Source organism: Oncorhynchus keta, chromosome 29, assembly GCF_023373465.1.
Source record: "Oncorhynchus keta strain PuntledgeMale-10-30-2019 chromosome 29, Oket_V2, whole genome shotgun sequence".
Lineage (NCBI taxonomy): Eukaryota > Metazoa > Chordata > Actinopteri > Salmoniformes > Salmonidae > Oncorhynchus > Oncorhynchus keta.
Window position 1 is genome coordinate 52,580,632 of NC_068449.1, and position 25,004 is coordinate 52,605,635.

The 25,004-nt window shown below is 45.2% G+C and overlaps 1 protein-coding gene across 50 annotated transcripts in view; it reads left to right on the top strand.

Moving 5' to 3' along the window:
* Positions 1-25,004, top strand: part of hhip (hedgehog-interacting protein) — a 54,708-nt gene that overhangs the window by 15,687 nt on the left and 14,017 nt on the right. For all 50 annotated transcript variants that reach the window (XM_052486732.1, XM_052486744.1, XM_052486742.1 and 47 more), the window contains exons 4-10: positions 948-1,149; positions 7,741-7,892; positions 12,831-13,004; positions 13,720-13,863; positions 15,320-15,441; positions 20,870-20,993; positions 21,809-21,945. In XM_052486732.1, the coding sequence (XP_052342692.1) occupies positions 948-1,149; positions 7,741-7,892; positions 12,831-13,004; positions 13,720-13,863; positions 15,320-15,441; positions 20,870-20,993; positions 21,809-21,945 (1,055 nt within the window). The remainder of the gene's footprint in view (positions 1-947; positions 1,150-7,740; positions 7,893-12,830; positions 13,005-13,719; positions 13,864-15,319; positions 15,442-20,869; positions 20,994-21,808; positions 21,946-25,004) is intronic.

Sequence of the window (25,004 nt, forward strand, 5' to 3'; positions counted from 1 at the left end):
GTTCCTAGGCCGTCATTGAAAATAAGAATGCGTTCTTAACTGACTTGCCTAGTTAAATAAAAAGGTATAAAAAATATGTTTTTTTTTTTTAAACTACCATTATGATTAATCGGTCGACCTCTTGTCACGATGACAGCATAGCACCAGACAGGAAACTGACGGGGCGAGATAACTGAACTGACACCCTTTTTCCTCCAATGAATATCCATCCTTCAGACTCAGACTCTCAATGGCAAATGTTTTGAAACAAGTGTGAGGAGCGAGAATCAGCGTCACCGCCTTCATGTGTTAGCTAGCCGTCGCAATGTTGTATAATGGATTTTGAATGTTCTGTTTCCCCACATCAAATGTGAACTGTGGTTTTACGCAACACTTGTTGCACAGCTGGAGACCCCTCATCCCCCATTTAGGCATTGCTCCACTAAATTCACCCGTGGAGTAACATATGTATGTATGTGTGCCCAATGCACATGAATCAAAGTCACTGCGTATGGAAGTGTCTATACTCTTACTCAACCCTTCCCATTGTGTCATGCTATTGCTTCACTCTTCACTTGCTTCACTCTAACTTTGTAAATCACTGGTATTAACTTACTGTCAAGTCAATCAGTGTATGTATATTGTGGGGGGTATTTTGTTTTTCCTCTCTCCCTCTCTCCCTCTCTCTCTCTCTCTCTCTCTCTCTCTCTCTCTCTCTCTCTCTCTCTCTCTCTCTCTCTCTCTCTCTCACGCTCACTCTCTCTCTCTCTCTCTTTCTCCTCCTCTCTCTCTCTCTCTCTCCCTCTCTTTCTCTCTCTCTCATGCTCTCTCTCTCGCTCTCTACCTGTCTCTCACGCTCACTCTCTCTCGCTCTTTCTCCTTCTCTCCATCTCCCTCCTTCCTCTCCTCTCTCAACGGGATTATCCGTCGGCGATCCTTGACCTTTCGTTCCTACTCTGGCCGCCCAGGAAGCACAAGCACAACTGCTACTGTGCCCAGGTGGTGTTGAGTGGGCTGAGGCAGCCAGTAGCCGTGGTGCACTGTGGGGACGGATCCCAGCGCCTCTTTGTCCTGGAGAAGGAGGGCTTCGTCCGGGTGCTGACCCATAACATGGAGCTGCTGAAAGAGCCTTTCCTGGACATCCACAAGCTGGTGCAGACCGGACTCAAGGTCAGTGAGGAACACAACACGCATCCCTAATGACACCCTATTCTCTACATAGTGCACTACTTTTGACCAGGACCCATCGGGGCACCTGAAGACCGCTCCAAACCCTAATTCAGATATAAGCGATGGTACTTGTTCGCCCCGTGTCTTCCCAATGTAAATGTACCTTAACACCAGTTTTAACACCAAAACGGTTAACTATCAATGCAGGGAGCGGACACAGAGGGAGAGTGACACTTTCTACTTCTAAGACCTACCTCTCTCGTCTGATAATTCCGACCAGCCAAGACCCTTCCTTCCAGACTTACCCCCCCCCCCCTGGAGTCTGCTCGCCAGTCTAACACTTACTTCATTAAAAAATTCAACAAAACCATCAGCTAACTCACACATTGTTATCTTTCAATGAGCTTAGCACACACGTTGAGAACATTGCTAATGTGCTGCTAATTCGTATAAGGTGGATAAATGGCTTTTTAAGTGTTACTCTACTCTCCCCCACCAAGCTGTTTCCATACAGGTTAGCTCTGTACAATCCCACAAGATGAAAAACGATCAGACTAACACGTCACTGGCCAATACTTTATTTTGATAAATGGTGTCGTATGATATGATTTCACACAGCAATAGCCCCTCTCACAACAGTGGAAGACCAGCTGTATCTGTCTTTTAGTGGTCAAGCCTGTCTGCACCATCTCTCTCCCTCTCTATTCTCTCTCTCTCTCTCTCTCTCTCTCTCTCTCTCTCTCTCTCTCTCTCCCTCCCTCTCTCTTTCCCTCTATTCTCTCGCTCTCTCTCCCTCCCTCTCGCTTTCCCTCTCCACCCTCGGTTGCTAAAGAAACATCTGGTGTCTGTCGAGAGCGTTCTAATAACGAGGGGTCTAAGGAGATGAACTGTGTTCACGGTGCACACACACACCAGAAGTACTCGTCACCCGTCCCTCTCCGCTGCAGTTTCCTCGAGACAGGAAACCATTGGCATGTCTGGTACTTCTGAAAAGAATTAGCACCTATCTGACATTTACTCACTCAGTCTGGTCTGCTCTGACCTCCCATCATCATGGAAATCTAACTTCCAGAGAACAGGGGAGGACAAGAGGAGAGAGGAGTCTGGAGCTGGGGCTCGGGTTGGCTGGCCTCCCCCCTCAAAGATATGTTATACTGCCGTTTGGTTTGGAACCTTCTCCGAGAGAAGAGGGAGAAGAGAGAAGAGGAGCAGCACACCCACGAGAGCGAATCAAGAAGAAATTCAATCATCACCGCCCGCCCGCTCCTCCATAGCTTTGTGTTGGCAGAGCCTCTGGGCAACAGTTGAATAGGAAGTCGTCTTTTTCTTCATCGACGTCGTCTTGGAAGCCGGGGAGAGGATTGGTGTAGTGGAGCAGTATTCCATGTAGGCATCATTTCAACCTCAGTAGTGTGCACCATAGACATGCAGCGTCAGGTCCAGTGCCAGTAGTTGGAAACATCATCTTTATAGCTGTGTAGGATTGTTAAGCTTTTGAAATGGCCTATAATTTACCATGTAATTTCAGGTTCAGTTTCAATTTCTCACCTGCTAGGACCTGTTAATGCTATCGTAGCGCTTACCAGCTCTTACCACATAACTTTACATGGAGACATCCACTTCTGCCACTGACAGTTAGCTATGTGTCACAGACAGGTTTGGGGTCAATTCCATTTAAGTTCTAGACAATTCAGGAAGTACAATGACATTCCAATTTGGAAATGGAATTGTAATTCGTTTTTTATTTTCTGAATTGACTGGAATTGAAATGGAATTGACCCCAGCCCTGCTTAGAGACAGTTACATCTAGAGCTGTCTCAGAGAAGGAGTACTGATCTGGGATCATCTTTCACCCTGTCCATGTCAAAGTCATTGTGTGAGCTAAAAGGCAACTCTTAATACATATGGCCCCTGATGATGTTTATCCGTATCCAAGGCGAAAGCTGAAGTTTTTGAATTTGAGAGTGAACTGATAGTGTCCAGAGATAGGGAACTGGGGAAGAGGAGGAGGAGGGGGCACACTTTTTGGACAGGAAGTTTATCTATCACGCATGCCTCCCACCGTTCCTTTAGAAAGAGGACAGCGGAGATTACAGGGAGTGAAGCGGACCCCAGCGAATGGACATGCAAACAGGCCCATAGGGAACCCAGGACGACCCTCCTGCTGTCTTATCATCATTAAACCTAACTGCTAGCGGATAAAACAATCATTATGACAATTAAAGAGTGGCTTGAGACCCGGAAGGCTGGCCGGTAGGCCCCCAGAGTCCTATTCTGTGATGTTGGCTGTTGTCTGCTACAAGACTCTGCACGGGGCCCCAGCACCAGGGGACCAGGGGGGCTACTAGGGGGGGGCTTCCAGAGGGGGCTACCAGGGGGGGCTGAGGTGTTTACTCACTGCATCAACAGGACATAGTTCCCTCTATACAGATAGAACACCCAGGAGCCTCAGGGGAAGTGGGAGATGAGGGGCTGGAGTGAGACTCACTGAGAGGGGAAGATAAGGGTTTATCATTGCCCTGACTCCCCTAGCTGCCACATGCTTTGATTGTAATGTTCTGTGGTTCCTTCTGTGGTTCCTTCTGCCAGCCCGGCCGACCCCCCCCGTGACAATATGACCCGCTCAGACACAATGCTGCCGGAGGGAGGGAGCAAGGGAGGCTCTCCTTCTCTCTTCATTGCACCGTGGGTGTTCCCTGACACCCAATCTCCCCTTCCCCTCCTGTCATTACTTGATTGTGTGTAACGCACTTGCTGGTGTCCTCTTCCCGGTAGGGGCGCGGACGCGCAATAAAAGATATTCACTGTGAGACAAATATCTCATACGGTATTCTTGTGCTCTGTCACACTGCATCTACAGCTGTTGGGCTAACTCAGCCAGAGACAGTAGAGGTTCCTCTCAGACAGTCAGGCTAACTCAGCCAGAGAGAGTAGAGGTTCCTCTCAGACTGTCGGAGATAAGTGCCCTGCGGATGATAAATGAGCTCTTACTCCTACTGTTGACTCCCTCTGAGAATTGAATCGCTGAAGCTGAAGGAAGGGGGGCAGCAATGTTAATCTTACTGTTATCCTATTTATGTAATGGGAAGAGGAACATATGCTGGAATACGTCAAGAGAAAGTTCAGTTAAAGTCGTAGTTTATCAAGATGGAGTCGTAGACCCAAAACATTACTCTGTTGGCCGACGTGTCGTGTGATACAGGAAATTGCCTGGCTGCCTCCTCCATTATAAAAGTGGTTTTGCATCCAATCTGATTGGGCTGGGTGGTTTGGTCTCTTTAGTTTTTCCTCCTCTTTCCCTTCATTATGAGACTGAGTGATCTCTGGTCTAAGCTCCGACCTTGTCATAGGATTAATGTGTGTTAACAGGTGGGGGGGGTTTGACTTGGCTCCCTGGTTTCATTGTGCTGGAGTAACCAGTGGGAGGTGGGGGGCTGAATGAGTGTGAACATTTCAGATTGCCTTTGGGGTAAAAGGGACTGCATTGTTTTTCTCCAATCAGCTCTCCTCGTAGTGGAATGTATTTTTGTGGGGATTGCCAGAGCCAATGAGGATCAAAAGGCGCTGGGCTAACAATGCAGGGAGCCAAACCATGCATCATGGAACAGAAAGGCAGCTGCCTGGCGGGATTGGAAACGGTAGCCACTCACTATGCTCCGCTCCCTGCTCCGGCTCCCGTTCCACAGCTCTATGGAATGCTGCTGATGTTCTGGTGAGAACTCCAACTCTGCCTCGCCTGGCTCTTGACACCAAAAACAACGGCCAAAAACGGAAGAACAATGTCCGGCCTACGCTGTGAATCTGGAGGCAGGTGTTGGTGGAGCATCAACAGACAGACAGACAGACAGACAGACAGACAGACAGACAGACAGACAGACAGACACAGCCCCGTGAGATTCCACCAGAGCCCACTACCACTCTGGGAGGAAATATGATGGTGGTCGTAAAAAAAAGGAGGGAGAAGGAGAAGAACAGTTTAAGGAGAAAAGGAGGGAAGCTTGTTTTCAAGTCAAGGCGTTGAAGTGATTTGTGGAGGGCCTGACAGAGGTGTCACAATGACATCATCGATGGCCATTGTCCCCCCCTGCTACGAGGCTTTGTTCTCCCATGACAACAAAAGGGGGTGGTCAGAGGACCTGTAGGAGGCTAGTGGGAGGAGCTATAGGAGGATGGGCTCATTGTACTGGCTGGAATGGAATTAATGGAACAGTATCAAACAGATCAAACATATAGAAACCCTGTTTGACTCCGTTCCATTGATTCCATTCCAGCCAGTACAATGAGCCCATCCTCCTATAGCTCCTCCTACCAGCCTCCACTTCAGTACACCCAGTACCTCTCCTCTAAATAACCCCGCACAGTAGAGCTGGAAGATAGTGAAACCTCACTTTGTTTATATTTTAACTGGAACTAATACTCAACACACGAACACTTCAAATTAGATCTTTTGTCTATCACTTAGAGCAGAGCTGCCTACTTACGTTGTCAACAATATGTCTGCTGTAGCTTTGGCAGTAATTTGATAGCGATCCATCTGCCAAGGTATTTTTTCTCTTCTCCTAATCAGGAGTTAAGATTGAATTGGGATGTGTTCCAAATGGCACCCTATTCCCTATATGGCTTGGGCCAAAAGTAGTGCGCTATGTAGGGAATAGGGTGCCATTTGGAACTCAAGCCTAGTTTCCAAGTGTTTGTTTCTTATGACCTGGTGTTAGCGCTGCTGCCGTCTGTATGCCTTCTGGTTATGACGAGCAGTCATTAGTGAGAGAGCTAATATTTCAGCCCATTTACCGCCTCTGTGTTTTAGTGGTCTTTTAGCTGAAGATCAAACGGCTCCTTCCTTTTGGAATTCTTGTCTTGACCCGCTCCTTCCCAGTGTTTATGGGGGTCACTGCATCCCAAATCTGACATATGGGTCAATAATTTTAAGGTGAGAGACGGGAATGGTTGTCTGTGGCAAACTAGAATCATGTCCCGCTCATTACTGTCAATGTGCAGTTTATTGGACTCACTACCAACCCCACATAAATCCTGTTATTTTGAGCAACACAGAATTTACATTGAGTAGTTCTCATAAATTCTCGTCGAGAGGAACTCTTATTTATTCGTCAACGTTCGCATTTTTTAATCTTAACGGTGGTATTGAAAGGACCCCGGTGTCTGATCACTGTAGGCCTAGCTCGTACTGAACAGGGCTGACGACACGGACATCACATTCCATTGGAATGTTTGACTGGGATCTGCCCTTCGCCGTCCAAACAGTTTCTGGAGGATCCAGTACACTTGAACCAATTTATGATCTGTGTTGCTTGGCCTGTGACCCGGGACTACACCTCTGCTAATGCCTCCACACTGTAGGCCTAACACAAAGGCCAGACCTCCTCGCTCTCTTTGCCTAAATTCCTTTTAAAATATTTTGAGAGGGAATTCCAAGAGGTTGACGCAGGCAGATCGGCATTGATTCTGGCTGATGTTGATGCTGCTGGTTCGCCTCCTTCAGTGAGGTAGTCATTCTAGGGGGTTTTGAGGTCGATTTTTTGCATCCACGCCAGCCAGCATTCAATGCTTCTGTTATTGAGGGAGAAATGGGGCTTGAGCTGTTTTGGAGAGGGGGGTCAACAACATACGGCCAAAAATGTAAGGGGGCACGTTTTAAACATTGTTAACACCTAAGCCTGGCATTCTGTTAATTCTTTTGTTAAGAGAGGGAGAGAGAGAAACACAAAGGCCTGATTGCATTGCCTAGGGACTGAAACGCTATAGCTGCTTATTACAGCTAACTATGATGGGAGGACCACCAGAGTTGTGACTGATGTAGCTGCCTCCGGGGTGAGACAAAGGTTTACGTATTACACAAGCAATTTAGATGGTTTCTAAACATGTTGCCAAGACACTGGGTGCTGGCAGCCCTGTCCTTGTTTAGGTTCTCTTCCCCCCTCCATCCACCTCCTTCCCCCCTTTCTCTTCCCCCTCCATCTTTATCCTCAAATTTTGCACGGTGCGGGGGGGAGGGGGGGACTGAAGGACTCTGCACTTTTGTGTTCTCTATGAACTACGAGTGAGCTAATAAATTCTTTCAGCCACTCAGCATAGCATTCACGGATATCCCCCAAAGATTACACACACAAATCACCGGACAATGGAGGCCGCCGGGATGGCCTGGGCGCCGCAGGGGCCCCGAGGACAAGCTGGAGAGAGAGAGAGGGCTGGGCGGTGCTGGGCTGGGGTGGAGGGGGATCGAGGGGGAGCACTGGCTGGAGTCAAATGTTTTATAATGGTTTGTAATGCAGTAGTCAATGAGGGCGGTCGTGGAGGTACGGTATGTGGGGAGGACAGAAGAGGGTTATTCGGTTGGGAGGGGGGCACTGGGTATCTACAGAGACCAAGATGGAAGGAGACAGAGAGAGAGAAGGAAATATAGTGAGAAAAGTAGAGAGAAGGAGACAATGTGGAGGGTGATTAGCTGTGGGTTATGGGTTGGCTTTGACTTTAGTTACTACAGCACAAGCAGCAGAAAGAAAGAGAGAAAGAAAGAAAAAGTAGGGACATAATTAACTTGTTGGTCCCTTTGTGTTTGTCCTATGACTGCAGGCAGGAGATGAAAGGGGTCTGCTAGGTCTCACATTCCACCCCAATTACAAGAAGAACGGCAAGCTGTACGTCTCCTACACCACCAACCAGGAGCGCTGGGCCATCGGACCGCACGACCACATTCTGCGCGTGGTCGAGTACACCGTCTCCAGGTAACTAGTGGAGAAACCCATGCCAAACATTTACCATTTACGGTTCAACCACTGATAGTACAGAAACATCCTGCGTGTGTTCGAGTACACCGTCTCCAGGTAAAATCTGTGAAATTACATTGAACCAACATTGAATAAACGTTGAATTGACATCTATGTCCTGTGGGAACCGTCTCCAGGTAAAATGGCAGAAACCAAACCAAACCACCCCCTAGATACATTCATTGACCGCACATGGTTCAACCAATGATGATGCAGAAACAAGCAAAGCCTAAATAATATGGATTTCATTGTCGATATTCCTGAGATAAATGTTTGCAGGTATAAAGTAGGGCTGGGAATTTCCAGGGACGTCACGATACGATATTATCATGATACTTAGGTGCCGATATGATATGTATTGCGATTCTCATGATTCTATATGTATTGCGATTCGCACTGTAATTTTGTTGCAATATTATTCGATGTTTCAAACATATTGCTCACAATATGTCTGCTGCAAAGGGACAAGTGAGAGCCATGAGAAAACACGTTTTGTTCAGTCTTGGAAATAAAAGTACTGACAACATATTGACTCCCTATTTAAAAAGAACATGGAGAACAAGCTATGAGGGAAAATACTGGAGTTTTGGAGCAGGTACAGCCAACTAGCGCACAAATAATATTGCAATATTGCCAAAACAATACGATATATCGTCAAAAATAATATCCCAATAATATCTCGATATGTAACATAATTTTTTTTTTATAAAGTACAGTTGATGAACAGGAGATGTTTATTTTCTAGTGAGTTTTGAATGCAGCCCGTGCCGGCTCGCTGCCAAGTCAAGTCCCGCACCGTGAAACGTGTTTTCTGACGGCGACAGCTTTTGCTTTTATTGAAAACTGTAATGGCGGTGTATAATTCTACAACGCCGCTAATGACAACTGTAGATGTTTGTGGCTCTGCTGGTGATATACCAGAGCTCTGTTGCACAACAAGCTGTGATTAACAAAACAAACTTCTCGTAACTATACTAGTTAAAGTATTACGTTTTTATTATCATAATCACTTGTTGTATTGCTCGGTTTAAATACTTCATTTTTCAAACTGTTATAATCTTGGAGGTGCTGGCGTTCTGAGGAGGAGCCATGGCGTTGGTATTTGTATGTCACTCAGTGTGAAATAGTCAATCTCTTCCTGGCAGAGCAACGACCCCCAACGAACCTCTCTGTCGAACCTCTCTGTCTAAATACCCTGCCCAAAATAACACATCATTAAACATTTTGTGGCTGTTAATATATTTCTCTGGACTTGGAAAGTCATCACTTTATGGGTTTGAGTTACAGCTTTGAGTTGAGATTCACCCCAACATCGTAATAACGTCCTAACTCTGAGCTTTAATGAAGCGTCAAATCTAAAACACAATGTCTACAGACAACAAGCTCATTAAACACTCTTCTCGTTGGCGTGTTGTCGGTGAGTTCGCTTGTTTTTACATGTCAGCATTTTCTCCTGCAGTGGTATCATCTTACTCACGTACATAATTGCTCTTTTTCCATCCAGGCATTACATGAGCACCTCTCTGTTTAATCAGGACATCCGTTAAATATATACGTCTCAAACGTTCTTTACCTTTTGTCTCAATATGTGTAGTAGGCCCCAATAGTGTCAACATATGTTTAGGGCTCATTTTGGTTAATGCAGGGGTGTGTTAGGGCTTGGTTGGAGAAAAAGCATGCACACACTATGACCCCTAAGACTGTCCACCCTTGGTATGGAATGTATTGAAGCGTCACGCCAGCCTCTGACACTCTAGGTTCCTCTCATAGAGATATGAAACAATACACTCTAGGTTCCTCTCATAGAGATATAAAACAATACACTCTAGGTTCCTCTCATAGAGATATAAAACAATACCCTCTAGGTTCCTCATAGAGATATGAAACAATAGACTCTAGGTTCCTCTCATAGAGATATAAAACAATACCCTCTAGGTTCCTCTCATAGAGATATAAAACAATACACTCTAGGTTCCTCTCATAGAGATATAAAACAATACCCTCTAGGTTCCTCTCATAGAGATATAAAACAATACCCTCTAGGTTCCTCTCATAGAGATATAAAACAATACACTCTAGGTTCCTCTCATAGAGAGGTTCCTCTCATAGAGATATAAAACAATACACTCTAGGTTCCTCTCATAGAGATATAAAACAATACCCTCTAGGTTCCTCTCATAGAGATATAAAACAATACACTCTAGGTTCCTCTCATAGAGATATAAAACAATACACTCTAGGTTCCTCTCATAGAGATATAAAACAATACACTCTAGGTTCCTCTCATAGAGATATAAAACAATACACTCTAGGTTCCTCTCATAGAGATATAAAACAATACCCTCTAGGTTCCTCTCATAGAGATATAAAACAATACACTCTAGGTTCCTCTCATAGAGATATAAAACAATACACTCTAGGTTCCTCTCATAGAGATATAAAACAATACACTCTAGGTTCCTCTCATAGAGATATAAAACAATACACTCTAGGTTCCTCTCATAGAGATATAAAACAATACACTCTAGGTTCCTCTCATAGAGATATAAAACAATACACTCTGGGTTCCTCTCATAGAGATATAAAACAATACACTCTAGGTTCCTCTCATAGAGATATAAAACAATACACTCTAGGTTCCTCTCATAGAGATATGAAACAATACACTCTAGGTTCCTCTCATAGAGATATGAAACAATACCCTCTAGGTTCCTCATAGAGATATGAAACAATACCCTCTAGGTTCCTCTCATAGAGATATAAAACAATACATTCTAGGTTCCTCTCATAGAGATATAAAACAATACACTCTAGGTTCCTTTCATAGAGATATGAAACAATACACTCTAGTTTCCTCTCATAGAGATATGAAACAATACCCTCTAGGTTCCTGTCATAGAGATATAAAACAATACACTCTAGGTTCCTCTCATAGAGATGTAAAACAATACACTCTAGGTTCCTCTCATAGAGATATAAAACAATACCCTCTAGGTTCCTCTCATAGAGATAAAAAAACAATACCCTCTAGGTTCCTCTCATAGAGATAAAAAACAATACACTCTAGGTTCCTCTCATAGAGATAAAAAACAATACCCTCTAGGTTCCTCTCATAGAGATATGAAACAATACACTCTAGGTTCCTCTCATAGAGATAAAAAACAATACACTCTAGGTTCCTCTCATAGAGATAAAAAACAATACCCTCTAGGTTCCTCTCATAGAGATATGAAACAATACACTCTAGGTTCCTCTCATAGAGATAAAAAACAATACACTCTAGGTTCCTTTCATAGAGATAAAAAACAATACCCTCTAGGTTCCTCTCATAGAGATATAAAACAATACACTCTAGGTTCCTCTCATAGAGATAAAAAACAATACCCTCCAGGTTCCTCTCATAGAGATATGAAACAATACCCTCCAGGTTCCTCTCATAGAGATATGAAACAATACACTCTAGGTTCCTCTCATAGAGATAAAAAAACAATACACTCTAGGTTCCTCTCATAGAGATATGAAACAATACACTCTAGGTTCCTTTCATAGAGATAAAAAACAATACCCTCTAGGTTCCTCTCATAGAGATATGAAACAATACCCTCTAGGTTCCTCTCATAGAGATATGAAACAATACACTCTAGGTTCCTCTCATAGAGATATGAAACAATACCCTCTAGGTTCCTCATAGAGATATGAAACAATACCCTCTAGGTTCCTCTCATAGAGATATAAAACAATACATTCTAGGTTCCTCTCATAGAGATATAAAACAATACACTCTAGTTTCCTCTCATAGAGATATGAAACAATACCCTCTAGGTTCCTGTCATAGAGATATAAAACAATACACTCTAGGTTCCTCTCATAGAGATGTAAAACAATACACTCTAGGTTCCTCTCATAGAGATATGAAACAATACACTCTAGGTTCCTCTCATAGAGATATAAAACAATACCCTCTAGGTTCCTCTCATAGAGATATGAAACAGTACACTCTAGGTTCCTCTCATAGAGATAAAAAACAATACACTCTAGGTTCCTCTCATAGAGATATAAAACAATACCCTCTAGGTTCCTCTCATAGAGATAAAAAAACAATACCCTCTAGGTTCCTCTCATAGAGATAAAAAACAATACACTCTAGGTTCCTCTCATAGAGATAAAAAACAATACCCTCTAGGTTCCTCTCATAGAGATATGAAACAATACACTCTAGGTTCCTCTCATAGAGATAAAAAAAACAATACACTCTAGGTTCCTCTCATAGAGATAAAAACAATACCCTCTAGGTTCCTCTCATAGAGATATGAAACAATACACTCTAGGTTCCTCTCATAGAGATAAAAAACAATACACTCTAGGTTCCTTTCATAGAGATAAAAACAATACCCTCTAGGTTCTCATAGAGATATAAAACAATACACTCTAGGTTCCTCTCATAGAGATAAAAACAATACCCTCCAGGTTCCTCTCATAGAGATATGAAACAATACCCTCCAGGTTCCTCTCATAGAGATATGAAACAATACACTCTAGGTTCCTCTCATAGAGATAAAAAAACAATACACTCTAGGTTCCTCTCATAGAGATATGAAACAATACACTCTAGGTTCCTTTCATAGAGATAAAAAACAATACCCTCTAGGTTCCTCTCATAGAGATATGAAACAATACCCTCTAGGTTCCTCTCATAGAGATAAAAAACAATACCCTCTAGGTTCCTCTCATAGAGATAAAAAACAATACCCTCTAGGTTCCTCTCATAGAGATAAAAAACAATACCCTCTAGGTTCCTCTCATAGAGATATGAAACAATACACTCTAGGTTCCTCTCATAGACATAAAAAACAATGCATTTGATCGAACACTTTTCGTTTTAATTTTGTTGATCAGGAAAAACCCCAACATGGTGGACAGTAGGACCACACGGATGCTGATAGAAGTGGCAGAGCTGCACAGGAAGCACCTGGGAGGACAGCTGCTGTTTGGCCCTGACGGCCTGCTGCACATCGTCCTGGGAGACGGCATGATCACCCTGGATGACATGGAGGAGATGGACGGTCTCAGGTGAAACCCAGGGGTCAGGGGGTCAAAGCTCAAGGGCAATATGTCGGCTATTTGAGGATTAGTCTGTGGGGATCATTCTGTCAGAATCTTTAGTATGTGTATCTTTCTATTCACATCTTTCTATGGCTATCGTTCTATGGCCATCTTTCTATGGGAATCTTTCTATGGCCATCTTTCTATTCACATCTTTCTATTGGTATCTTTCTATGGCCATCTTTCTATGGGTATCTTTCTATGGCCATCTTACTATGGGAATCTTTCTATGGGTGGGTATGTTTCTATGGCCATCTTTCTATGGGTATCTTTCTATGGTTATCTTTCTATGGGTATCTTTCTATGACCATCTTTCTATGGGTATCTTTCTATGGTTATCTTTCTATTCACATCTTTTTATGGTTATCTTCCTATGGCCATCTTTCTATGGGCATCTTTCTATGGCCATCTTTCTATGGCTATATTTCTATGGCCTTCTTCCTATGGCCATATTTCTATGGTTATCTGTCTATGGGAGTCTTTCTATGGACATCTTTCTGCTGGTATTTGTTAGGCCACTGTAGGCCATTTCCCAAAAACCTAAAGGACAGTAAGTCTTCTAACATTTGGCAAGATGAAGCAATATGGCAGCAGTAAACCAAGACAGTAGCTACAGTTTTTCTACTTCCAACACTTTCCTCCCAACTAACCAGTTGTACTTTCTTGTGTGTGCTGTCTGCAGTGATTTCACAGGGTCTGTGTTGAGGGTGGATGTGGACACAGACTGCTGCACGGCTCCCTACTCCATACCCAGGAACAACCCCTACTTCAACAGCACCAACCAGCCACCAGAAATATTTGCCCACGGACTCCATGACCCAGGCAGGTGAGTGAAATGCTCCATGGCCATACCTGATACCTGTACCTACCCAGATAATCCCCTCAATACTTCACATACCTGATACCTGTACCTACCCAGAGAATCCCACCAATACTTCACATACCTGATACCTGTACCTACCCAGAGAATCCCACCAATACTTCACATACCTGATACCTGTACCTACCCAGAGAATCCCACCAATACTTCACATACCTGATACCTGTACCTACCCAGAGAATCCCACCAATACTTCACATACCTGATACCTGTACCTACCCAGAGAATCCCACCAATACTTCACATACCTGATACCTGTACCTACCCAGAGAATCCCACCAATACTTCACATACCTGATACCTGTACCTACCCAGAGAATCCCACCAATACTTCACATACCTGATACCTGTACCACCCAGAGAATCCCACCAATACTTCACATACCTGATACCTGTACCTACCCAGAGAATCCCACCACTTCCAATACCACCCAGATAATCCCACAATACTTCACATACCTGATACCTGTACCTACCCAGAGAATCCCCTCAATACTTCACATACCTGATACCTGTACCTACCCAGAGAATCCCCAATACTTCACAATACTTCACATACCTGATACCTGTACCCACCCAGAGAATCCCAATACTTCACATACCAATACCCAGAGAATCCCTTCACATCCCACCAATACTTCACATACCTGATACCTGTACCCACCCAGAGAATCCCACCAATACTTCACATACCTGATACCTGTACCCACCCAGAGAATCCCACCAATACTTCACATACCTGATACCTGTACCTACCCAGAGAATCCCACCAATACTTCACATACCTGATACCTGTACCTACCCAGAGAATCCCACCAATACTTCACATACCTGATACCTGTACCCACCAAGATAATCCCCACAATACTTCACATACCTGATACCTGTACTCACCAAGATAATCCCCCCAATACTTCACTATGGTGTGTGTGTGTGTGTATCTTCTCATATATTAATATTAGTATATAGTATGTCATTTTTAATTGTGAGTGACAGCTAATTGTGAGTGACAGTTCATTCTGAGTGACAGTTAATTGTGAGTGACTGTTGCACCTATTCCTTTCTAGTGTGTATCTTCTCAACCATGGACATGATCAGATCACTCTGTGTGTTACTGCCTCGGTTGTTCTGTGTCTTCACATGGTAAAAGGTTGATCATGGATTGACTGTACTAGGCTATGAGTTTCATTAGAACGTGTTCACCAATCTTACTGAGTTGGAGCTGGGTGTGTGAGATATGCAGCTATTGATTTACAGTACCCCCGTTGCATGCCACTGTTTTATCATGTGGCACAACCACCCCAAGGTGATACTCAGGGAGTGACGCATCATCGCAGATGGACAGTGTCATGGCGTTTCCAATGTTTTTCCCACTTATCCGTTCATTCCTGTCTTTCCCCAGGTGTGCCGTGGACCGGCATCATACGGATAACAACGGGAGTCTCTTGATCCTGTGCACGGACGCCAGCGGTAGGAACGCGTCTGCAGGGAGAATACTGGCGATCACTAAGGGGAAAGACTACGGTGAGTTACTTCTTCTAATGGTTTTCCCTAACAACACTGAGGATGTGTCCCAAATGGCAGCCTATTCCCTATATAGTGCACTACTTCTGAACAGAGTGCATGAGCCCTGGTTAAAAGGAGTGCACTTTATAGAGGACAGGCTGCCATTTGGGACCTTTAGGAGCCTGAGAGTGCCCTTTGGGAGTCTGTCTGGAATACATCAATGGGATATTAATGTTGCTTGTTATGAAAATAGCTCTGTCTGCCTTACAGTCTCATTTCATGTCCTCTCTCACCTTGGGAAAGTGTGGAAGAATCTGATGGAATTCCTCACAAATGACCTTTTTGGATAACCTTTCATTTTACTGTGTGTTCTGCACGAGAAAAACAATGTCTGTTTTTTGGAACACAACTAGATTCTTTCCTATAGTGAGAATGCGGTATTTGGACGGCCTCCAACTTGTTCAGTACACAGTGTATCTGAGTTTTACATTTATTTTAAAAAAGTATCAGAAGTTATTGTGATCCACAAACGATTCGTCCTCGCATATCATTGCCAGGGGAATGTGAGTTTGTGTCCATGACTAGGATTTATAGTTGTCAACCACAATGAATATCTTGATGATGGGTTAGTATAGTTGAAAGCACACTAAACAGAGCCATGAGGATCTGGGGTTCATATTCTCCTTGGTGCACGTCAAAAGAGCATAATCGACACCAGAACACTCTTTCTAACACAATGAAGTAATGAGTGCTTATGTTTGGTTTGAATCATGTAGAGCTGTTTGTTTGATTCTAATAACCAGACAATGAGTGCTATTTCAGCCACCCTCAAACCCCCCTAACCCCCTAACCCCCTCCCACCCTGCCCCTCAGCCTAGTTTAAAGCCCCCACCCATTCCATTGGCCACCTCTCACCCAGGACTATCACTGATTGGGCCAAATTAACCCAGACCCTGGCCCCGATTATACTATTGCCATACTATTACCTATCTGATTACACCCTAATAGAGGCGAGAACTCCTCAAATCATAATGTCCATTATTCCCATGTAATGACTACATAACAAATTACATTCATGTTGTCCCAAAAATACACTAAAACTCCATCATCAACCTCTTGTGCTATTTAGTACAACCATGACTTAATACGTTCAGTTTCAATGTTAATGAGGAGGTATCGTGGCAGTTAAAGCCCTACATTACATTTAATCCAGTTAAGCAAAGTTGTTTTTAACAAGGCAAGGCCTCAGTCACAGTAATTGAGACCACCCTCCACTACGTACTAATGGACTCGTGACAGATGGCAGTAAACATGGATATCCTTTTCTCTTCCTACACCAACAGAGAAAACAGGACTCATTAGAGTGGGCATAAATCACACTCAGGTCTCAGGGAGTCACAGTCATTAGACTAGGGTCCGACCATGGCAGCTCCAGGTCTCAGGGAGTCACAGTCATTAGACTAGGGTCCGACCATGGCAGCTCCAGGTCTCAGGAAGTCACAGTCATTAGACTAAGGTCCGACCATGGCAGCTCCAGGTCTCAGGGAGTCACAGTCATTAGACTAGGGTCCGACCATGGCAGCTCCAGGTCTCAGGAAGTCACAGTCATTAGACTAAGGTCCGACCATGGCAGCTCCAGGTCTCAGGGAGTCACAGTCATTAGACTAGGGTCTGACCATGGCAGCTCCAGGTCTCAGGGAGTCACAGTCATTAGACTAGGGTTCGACCATGGCAGCTCCAGGTCTCAGGTAGTCACAGTCATTAGGCTAGGGTCCGACCATGGCAGCTCCAGGTCTCAGGGAGTCACAGTCATTAGACTAGGGTCTGACCATGGCAGCTCCAGGTCTCAGGGAGTCACAGTCATTAGGCTAGGGTCTGACCATGGCAGCTCCAGGTCTCAGGTAGTCACAGTCATTAGACTAGGGTTCGACCATGGCAGCTCCAGGTCTCAGGGAGTCACAGTCATTAGGCTAGGGTCTGACCATGGCAGCTCCAGGTCTCAGGGAGTCACAGTCATTAGACTAGGGTCCGACCATGGCAGCTCCAGGTCTCAGGTAGTCACAGTCATTAGACTAGGGTCCGACCATGGCAGCTCCAGGTCTCAGGGAGTCACAGTCATTAGACTAGGGTCTGACCATGGCAGCTCCAGGTCTCAGGGAGTCACAGTCATTAGACTAGGGTTCGACCATGGCAGCTCCAGGTCTCAGGGAGTCACAGTCATTAGACTAGGGTCTGACCATGGCAGCTCCAGGTCTCAGGTAGTCACAGTCATTAGACTAGGGTCTGACCATGGAAGCTCCAGGTCTCAGGGAGTCACAGTCATTAGACTAGAGTCCGACTATGGCAGCTCCAGGTCGCAGGGAGTCACAGTCATTAGACTAGGGTCCGACCATGGCAGCTCCAGGTCTCAGGGAGTCACAGTCATTAGACTAGGGTCCGACCATGGCAGCTCCAGGTCGCAGGGAGTCACAGTCATTAGACTAGGGTCTGACCATGGCAGCTCCAGGTCTCAGGTAGTCACAGTCATTAGGCTAGGGTCCGACCATGGCAGCTCCAGGTCTGAGGGAGTCACAGTCATTAGACTAGGGTCTGACCATGGCAGCTCCAGGTCTCAGGGAGTCACAGTCATTAGACTAGGGTCTGACCATGGCAGCTCCAGGTCTCAGGGAGTCACAGTCATTAGACTAGGGTTCGACCATGGCAGCTCCAGGTCTCAGGGAGTCACAGTCATTAGACTAGGGTCTGACCATGGAAGCTCCAGGTCTCAGGGAGTCACAGTCATTAGACTAGAGTCCGACTATGGCAGCTCCAGGTCGCAGGGAGTCACAGTCATTAGACTAGGGTCCGACCATGGCAGCTCCAGGTGTCAGGGAGTCACAGTCATTAGACTAGGGTCCGACCATGGCAGCTCCAGGTCGCAGGGAGTCACAGTCATTAGACTAGGGTCTGACCATGGCAGCTCCAGGTCTCAGGTAGTCACAGTCATTAGGCTAGGGTCCGACCATGGCAGCTCCAGGTCTCAGGGAGTCACAGTCATTAGACTAGGGTCTGACCATGGCAGCTCCAGGTCTCAGGGAGTCACAGTCATTAGACTAGGGTTCGACCATGGCAGCTCCAGGTCTCAGGGAGTCACAGTCATTAGACTAGGGTCTGACCATGGCAGCTCCAGGTCTCAGGGAGTCACAGTCATTAGACTAGGGTTCGACCATGGCAGCTCCAGGTCTCAGGTAGTCACAGTCATTAGACTAGGGTTCGACCATGGCAGCTCCAGGTCTCATGGAGTCACAGTCATTAGACTAGGGTCTGACCATGGCAGCTCCAGGTCTCAGGGAGTCACAGTCATTAGACTAGGGTCCGACCATGGCAGCTCCAGGTCTCAGGGAGTCACAGTCATTAGACTAGGGTCCGACCATGGCAGCTCCAGGTCTCAGGGAGTCACAGTCATTAGGCTAGGGTCCGACCATGGCAGCTCCAGGTCTCAGGGAGTCACAGTCATTAGACTAGGGTACGACCATGGCAGCTCCAGGTCTCAGGTAGTCACAGTCATTAGGCTAGGGTCCGACCATGGTAGCTCCAGGTCTCAGGGAGTCACAGTCATTAGACTAGGGTCCGACCATGGCAGCTCCAGGTCTCAGGTAGTCACAGTCATTAGACTAGGGTCTGACCATGGCAGCTCCAGGTCTCAGGTAGTCACAGTCATTAGGCTAGGGTCCGACCATGGCAGCTCCAGGTCTCAGGGAGTCACAGTCATTAGGCTAGGGTCCGACCATGGCAGCTCCAGGTCTCAGGGAGTCACAGTCATTAGACTAGGGTCCGACCATGGCAGCTCCAGGTCTCAGGGAGTCACAGTCATTAGGCTAGGGTCCGACCATGGCAGCTCCAGGTCTCAGGGAGTCACAGTCATTAGACTAGGGTACGACCATGGCAGCTCCAGGTCTCAGGTAGTCACAGTCATTAGGCTAGGGTCCGACCATGGTAGCTCCAGGTCTCAGGGAGTCACAGTCATTAGACTAGGGTCCGACCATGGCAGCTCCAGGTCTCAGGTAGTCACAGTCATTAGACTAGGGTCTGACCATGGCAGCTCCAGGTCTCAGGTAGTCACAGTCATTAGGCTAGGGTCCGACCATGGCAGCTCCAGGTCTCAGGGAGTCACAGTCATTAGGCTAGGGTCCGACCATGGCAGCTCCAGGTCTCAGGGAGTCACAGTCATTAGACTAGGGTCCGACCATGGCAGCTCCAGGTCTCAGGGAGTCACAGTCATTAGGCTAGGGTCTGACGATGGCAGCTCCAGGTCTCAGGGAGTCACAGTCATTAGACTAGGGTCCGACCATGGCAGCTCCAGGTCTCAGGGAGTCACAGTCATTAGGCTATGGTCCGACCATGGCAGCTCCAGGTCTCAGGGAGTCACAGTCATTAGGCTAGGGTCTGACCATGGCAGCTCCAGGTCTCAGGGAGTCACAGTCATTAGGCTAGGGTCCGACCATGGCAGCTCCAGGTCTCAGGGAGTCACAGTCATTAGGCTAGGGTCTGACTATGGCAGCTCCATGTGCAGAGTGAAGGAATGGTGCCATGTTTGCCACCACAGGGAATAATATTGTACACTAGATAGTGAACCAAAAATTATTTTTCGTCTGTCTTCATATGAGCAAGATGGGGTTCTACCTGGAATCAAAAAGGTTTATTTCTAAGAGTGAAACTCCCTGCAAGAGTGAAACTCCCTGCAATGCCCATATTATATGAGTGTAATATCTAAGATGCAGCTCTTCATATTTTGGTCAAGCTGTCAAATGACAGCTATCTTAGGCTGAAAATAATAACTTTTGACAAGTAACTTTTTGGGAGAGATACACAAATTGACTTAAAATACCACAATAATTCTGAATTAGTTTTTTGGAGCTCTACAAGTGTCATATGGCACTATATATACTGTGTTATTATGGGGCGGCAGGGTAGCCAAGTGGTTAGAGCGTTGGACTAGCAACCGGAAGGTTGCAAGTTCAAACCCCTGAGCTGACAAGGTACAAATCTGTTGTTTTGCCCCTGAACAGGCAGTTAACCCACAGGCCGTAATTGAAAATAAGGATTTGTTCTTAACAGACTTGCCTGGTAAAATAAAATATGTATAGGGCACTACTTTTGACCAGAACTCTATGGACTCTATGGGTGAAAAGAATAGTGCACTTTAAAGACAAAAGGGGGCCATTTGGGGCACAACCTTTGCAATTACACTGATCTGAGGCCTGTGTATCTGTGTTTATGTAGAGAACAAGGTGTCCATCTTAATGATACTGATCTGAGGCCTGTACCTGTGTGTTTCTGTGGAGAACGAGGCGTCCATCTTAATGATACTGATCTGAGGCCTGTGTGTCTGTGTGTTTCTGTAGAGAACGAGGCGTCCATCTTAATGATACTGATCTGAGGCCTGTGTATCTGTGTGTTTCTGTAGAGAATGAGGCATCCATCTTTGACCTGGCGACCAGTGGAGGAGCAGCACCTGTGGGAGGGTTCATCTACAGAGGCTGTCAGTCCAGAAGGCTCTACGGGAGCTATGTGTTCGGAGACAAGAACGGGTAAGCTTATAAGTTATAAATATTATAACAGGGTTTTTATTTATCGTCAAATGATCTAGATTAAATGTGTAGCTAGTTTGAGTCAAACGTCATTGTTTTCTCATTTGGAACATTCTCGAACGGTTCTAGTGTTCATTGACTTTGAATTGAACAAACACAAGCAGCTGTGTTCAGTAACCCAACTTTGCTATGGTGAACGTAACTCTGAGGTAAACACTATGCCAATTGACGTCCATCCCCTGAATCTGTCCATGGTCACCGTGCCAACATAAACCCAGTGTTCCATCCACGTTGGGGGGAAAACATTACTATCACATTACTGACACCACTACTGCTCAGGCTCATTCACTGTAAATGGAGACGTGATTTCCTGCCCCGGTTGGTTGGTCCGTTTGGCTACGGCCTCGTGTTGTTCACACGTCTCATTGGTTGATAATTAATCTTCCTCTCTCGCTGAAGTCAAACCTCGCCTCTTGAATAAACAAAGGAAATAAAGACGCTGAAGGAAGTACACTATTGAGACATCATGGCAATGTGTTTGGAAAAATGACTCGCAGCTACTTAGTCTCATTTCAGTTTTTGAGGGGCACGTTGTTGTGAAAGGGCGAGGAGGATTTTGGCATCATGTCTATTTGGAAACCAAAAGACTTCATGCACACTAAGGCACTGAAACACAAGACTGTTGTGCTGTGACATGAAAGGAAAGAATGTGCCGTTTTTGCTGACCCCTGACCTGTGCTTAATGCTAGCATTACTGTAACAGTGTGCTGATGTTGCGCTGTGCTTTTGTGTGTGTGCGTGTGTGTGCGTTTCAGGAACCTGCGGATCCTCCAGAAGGGCTCAGCGGCGGCAGGGGACCAGTGGCAGGAGAAAGCTTTGTGTCTGGGGACCAGCAGTTCCTGTGGCTCCGCTCTGGTGGGACATATCCTGGGCTTCGGAGAGGACCAACTAGGTCAGTAGAACCAGCACGAAGGCTGTTTCCCAAATGGCACCCTATTCCCAATATAGTGCAGTACGTTTTGACCAGAGCACTATGGGCCCTTGTTGAAAGTAGTGCACTAAATAGGGAATAGGGTGGCATTTGGGATCCTACCCCACTCTCTCTAGTCTAAAGACGGGCCCCTACATGTATAGCCACATTATTATATGTCCATTTCTGTGTGTTTCTGGGTGTCTCTCTACATCTGAGCTGATGTTATGAGTGAAAGCTTTTGTCAACAAAGAGTCTAGATGCAGAAGATAGATTGCAGAGTGTCAAGCGATCCTGAAATCAGTGTTTACACCCAATGACAGACGTCAAAACTGTGGAAAACTCTAGTTCAGAATCATTGGGGCATTGTATATGGAACAATGGTACATGTATTTACATAGTACATCCCTGGAGTGCGATGTCAATGTTCAACATGTTTCCACTCGGTTGGGTTTAGAAACAAGACTGCTCCAATTGAGTTTCCGAGATTAGGAAGTGAGGGGAAAAACGTCCGCAGAGTCTCAAATTCAAGCCGTTATTTGAGTGATATTCATGATATTGGACCAGAAAACCAACAGAGGTCACACACGCTGTGTGAGGGGAACTAATACCTCCATCCCTGCCCTCCGTGTCACCTTTCCTCCATGGCACGTTCCAGCAAGAGGATATTAAAGTCTCCCTGCTTCCTGAAGGATTATATGGTCATTTCCATACGATAGCACCAGGCCTCAAAGAGCCTACTGATATGGCATGTAGTTGGCCACCTGGTGATGAATGTTTCTGGTCTGTGTAATTGTTTAGCAGCCTACCAGTCATACCATCTTAGGTGAGGTCAGGTTCGCTACATCAACAAACCCACTGAACCCAATTCATTGTATCCCCATTTGACAAAAGGACTCACTGTGAGCTCATGTTTTGCAGAGAACTAATTATCCATATTGGCATACAACGGGCACACAGGGTTAACCATGGGACTTGCCAGTATCTTGGCGTGGTGTTAGTTGAAGATTTTTGCTTTTGTTCATGATTTGTAAATGGGGCGGGGGGAGGCGAATGGTGGAGGGCTGTGCTGAGCTGGGCTGGCTTCCCACAACAGGGCCCCATTGACACATGTTTACAATTTGTCCTCTTATGGAGCCGTGTTGTGGGCTTGCTGCTCATTAAATGACTCGCCTGGTTCCAGTCAGGAGTATTCAGTTGTCCCGTGATACTCACTCTCTCCCAAGTCCCATGGCAAGTGCAGCGCTGCAGGGACCCTGATCAGGACCTCTTCTCTTATTTTCTGTCTGTTTCTCTCTCTCAATTTCAATATCAATTTAAGGGGTCTATTGGCATGAGAAACATACAGTTGAATTTGGAAGTTTGCATACACTTATTTTGGAGTCATTAAAACTTGTTTTTCAACCAGTCCACAAAAACTATAAGTCAGTTAGGACATCTGACAAAAGTCATTTTTCCAACAATTGTTTACAGACAGATTATTTCATTTATAATTCACTGTATCACAATTCCAGTGGGTCAGAAGTTTACATACAGTAAGTTGGCTTTGCCTTTAAACAGCTTGGAAAATGACAGAAAATTATGTCATGGCTTTAGAAGCTTCTGATGGCTAATTGACAACATTTGAGTCAATTGGAGGTGTACCTGTGGATGTATTTCAAGGCCTACCTTCAAACTCAGTGCCTCTTTGCTTAGCATCATGGGAAAATGAAAATAAATCAGCCAAGACTTCAGAAAATAAATTGTAGACCTCCACAAGTCTGGTTCATCCTTGGGAGCAATTTCCAAATGTCTGAAGGTACCACATTCATCTGACAAACAATGGTACGCAAGTATAAACACCATGGGACCACGCAGCCGTCATACCGCTCAGGAAGGAGACGTGTTCTGTCTTCTAGAGATTAACGTACTTTGGTGCAAAAAGTGCAAATCAATCCCAGAACAACAGCAAAGGACCTTGTGAAGATGCTGGAGGAAACAGGTACAAAAGTATCTATATCCACAGTAAAACAAGTCATATATCGACATAACCTGAAAGGCCGCTCAGCAAGGAAGAAGCCACTGCTCCAAAACCGGCATAAAAAAAGCCAGACTGCGGTTTGCAACTGCACATGGGGACAAAGATCGTACTTTTTGGAGAAATGTCCTTTGGTCTGATGAAACAAAAATAGAACTGTTTGGCCATAATGACCAGTGTTATGTTTGGAAGAAAAAGGGGGAGGCTTTCAAGCCGAAGAACACCATTCAAACTGTGAAGCACGGGGGTGGCAGCGTCATGTTGTGGGGGTGCTTTGTTGCAGGAGGGACTGGTGCAATTCACAAAATAAATGGCATCATGAGGCAGTGAAATTATGTGGATATATTGAAGCAACATCTCAAGACATCAGTCAGGAAGGTAAAGCTTGGTCGCAAATGGGTCTTCCAAATGGACAATGACCCCAAGCATACTTCCAAAGTTGTAGCAAAATGGCTTAAGGACAACAAAGTCAAGGTATGGGAGTGGCCATCACAAAACCCTGACCTCAATCCTATAGAAAATCTGTGGGCAGAACTGAAAAAGCTTGTGTGAGCAAGGAGGCCTACAAACCTGACTCGGTTACACCAGCTCTGTCAGGAGGAATGGGACAAAAATTCACCCAACTTATTGTAGGAAGCTTGTGGAAGGATACCCGAAACGTTTGACCCAAGTTAAACAATTTAAAGGCAATGCTACCAAATACGAATTGAGTATGTAAACTTCTGACCAACTGGGAATGTGATGAAAGAAATAAAAGCTGAAATCAAACATTTTCTCTACTATTATTCTGACATTTCACATTCTTAAAATAAAGTGGTGATCCTAACTGACCTAAGACAGGGAATTTTTACTAGGATTAAATGTCAGGAATTGTCGAAAAACTGAGTTTAAATGTATTTGGCTAAGGTATATGTAAACTTCCGACATCAATTGTATGTTAACATTGCCCAAGCAAGTGAACTAGATAATTAACTAAGTGAAATAAACAATACAAATTAACAGTAAACATTACACTCACAAAAGT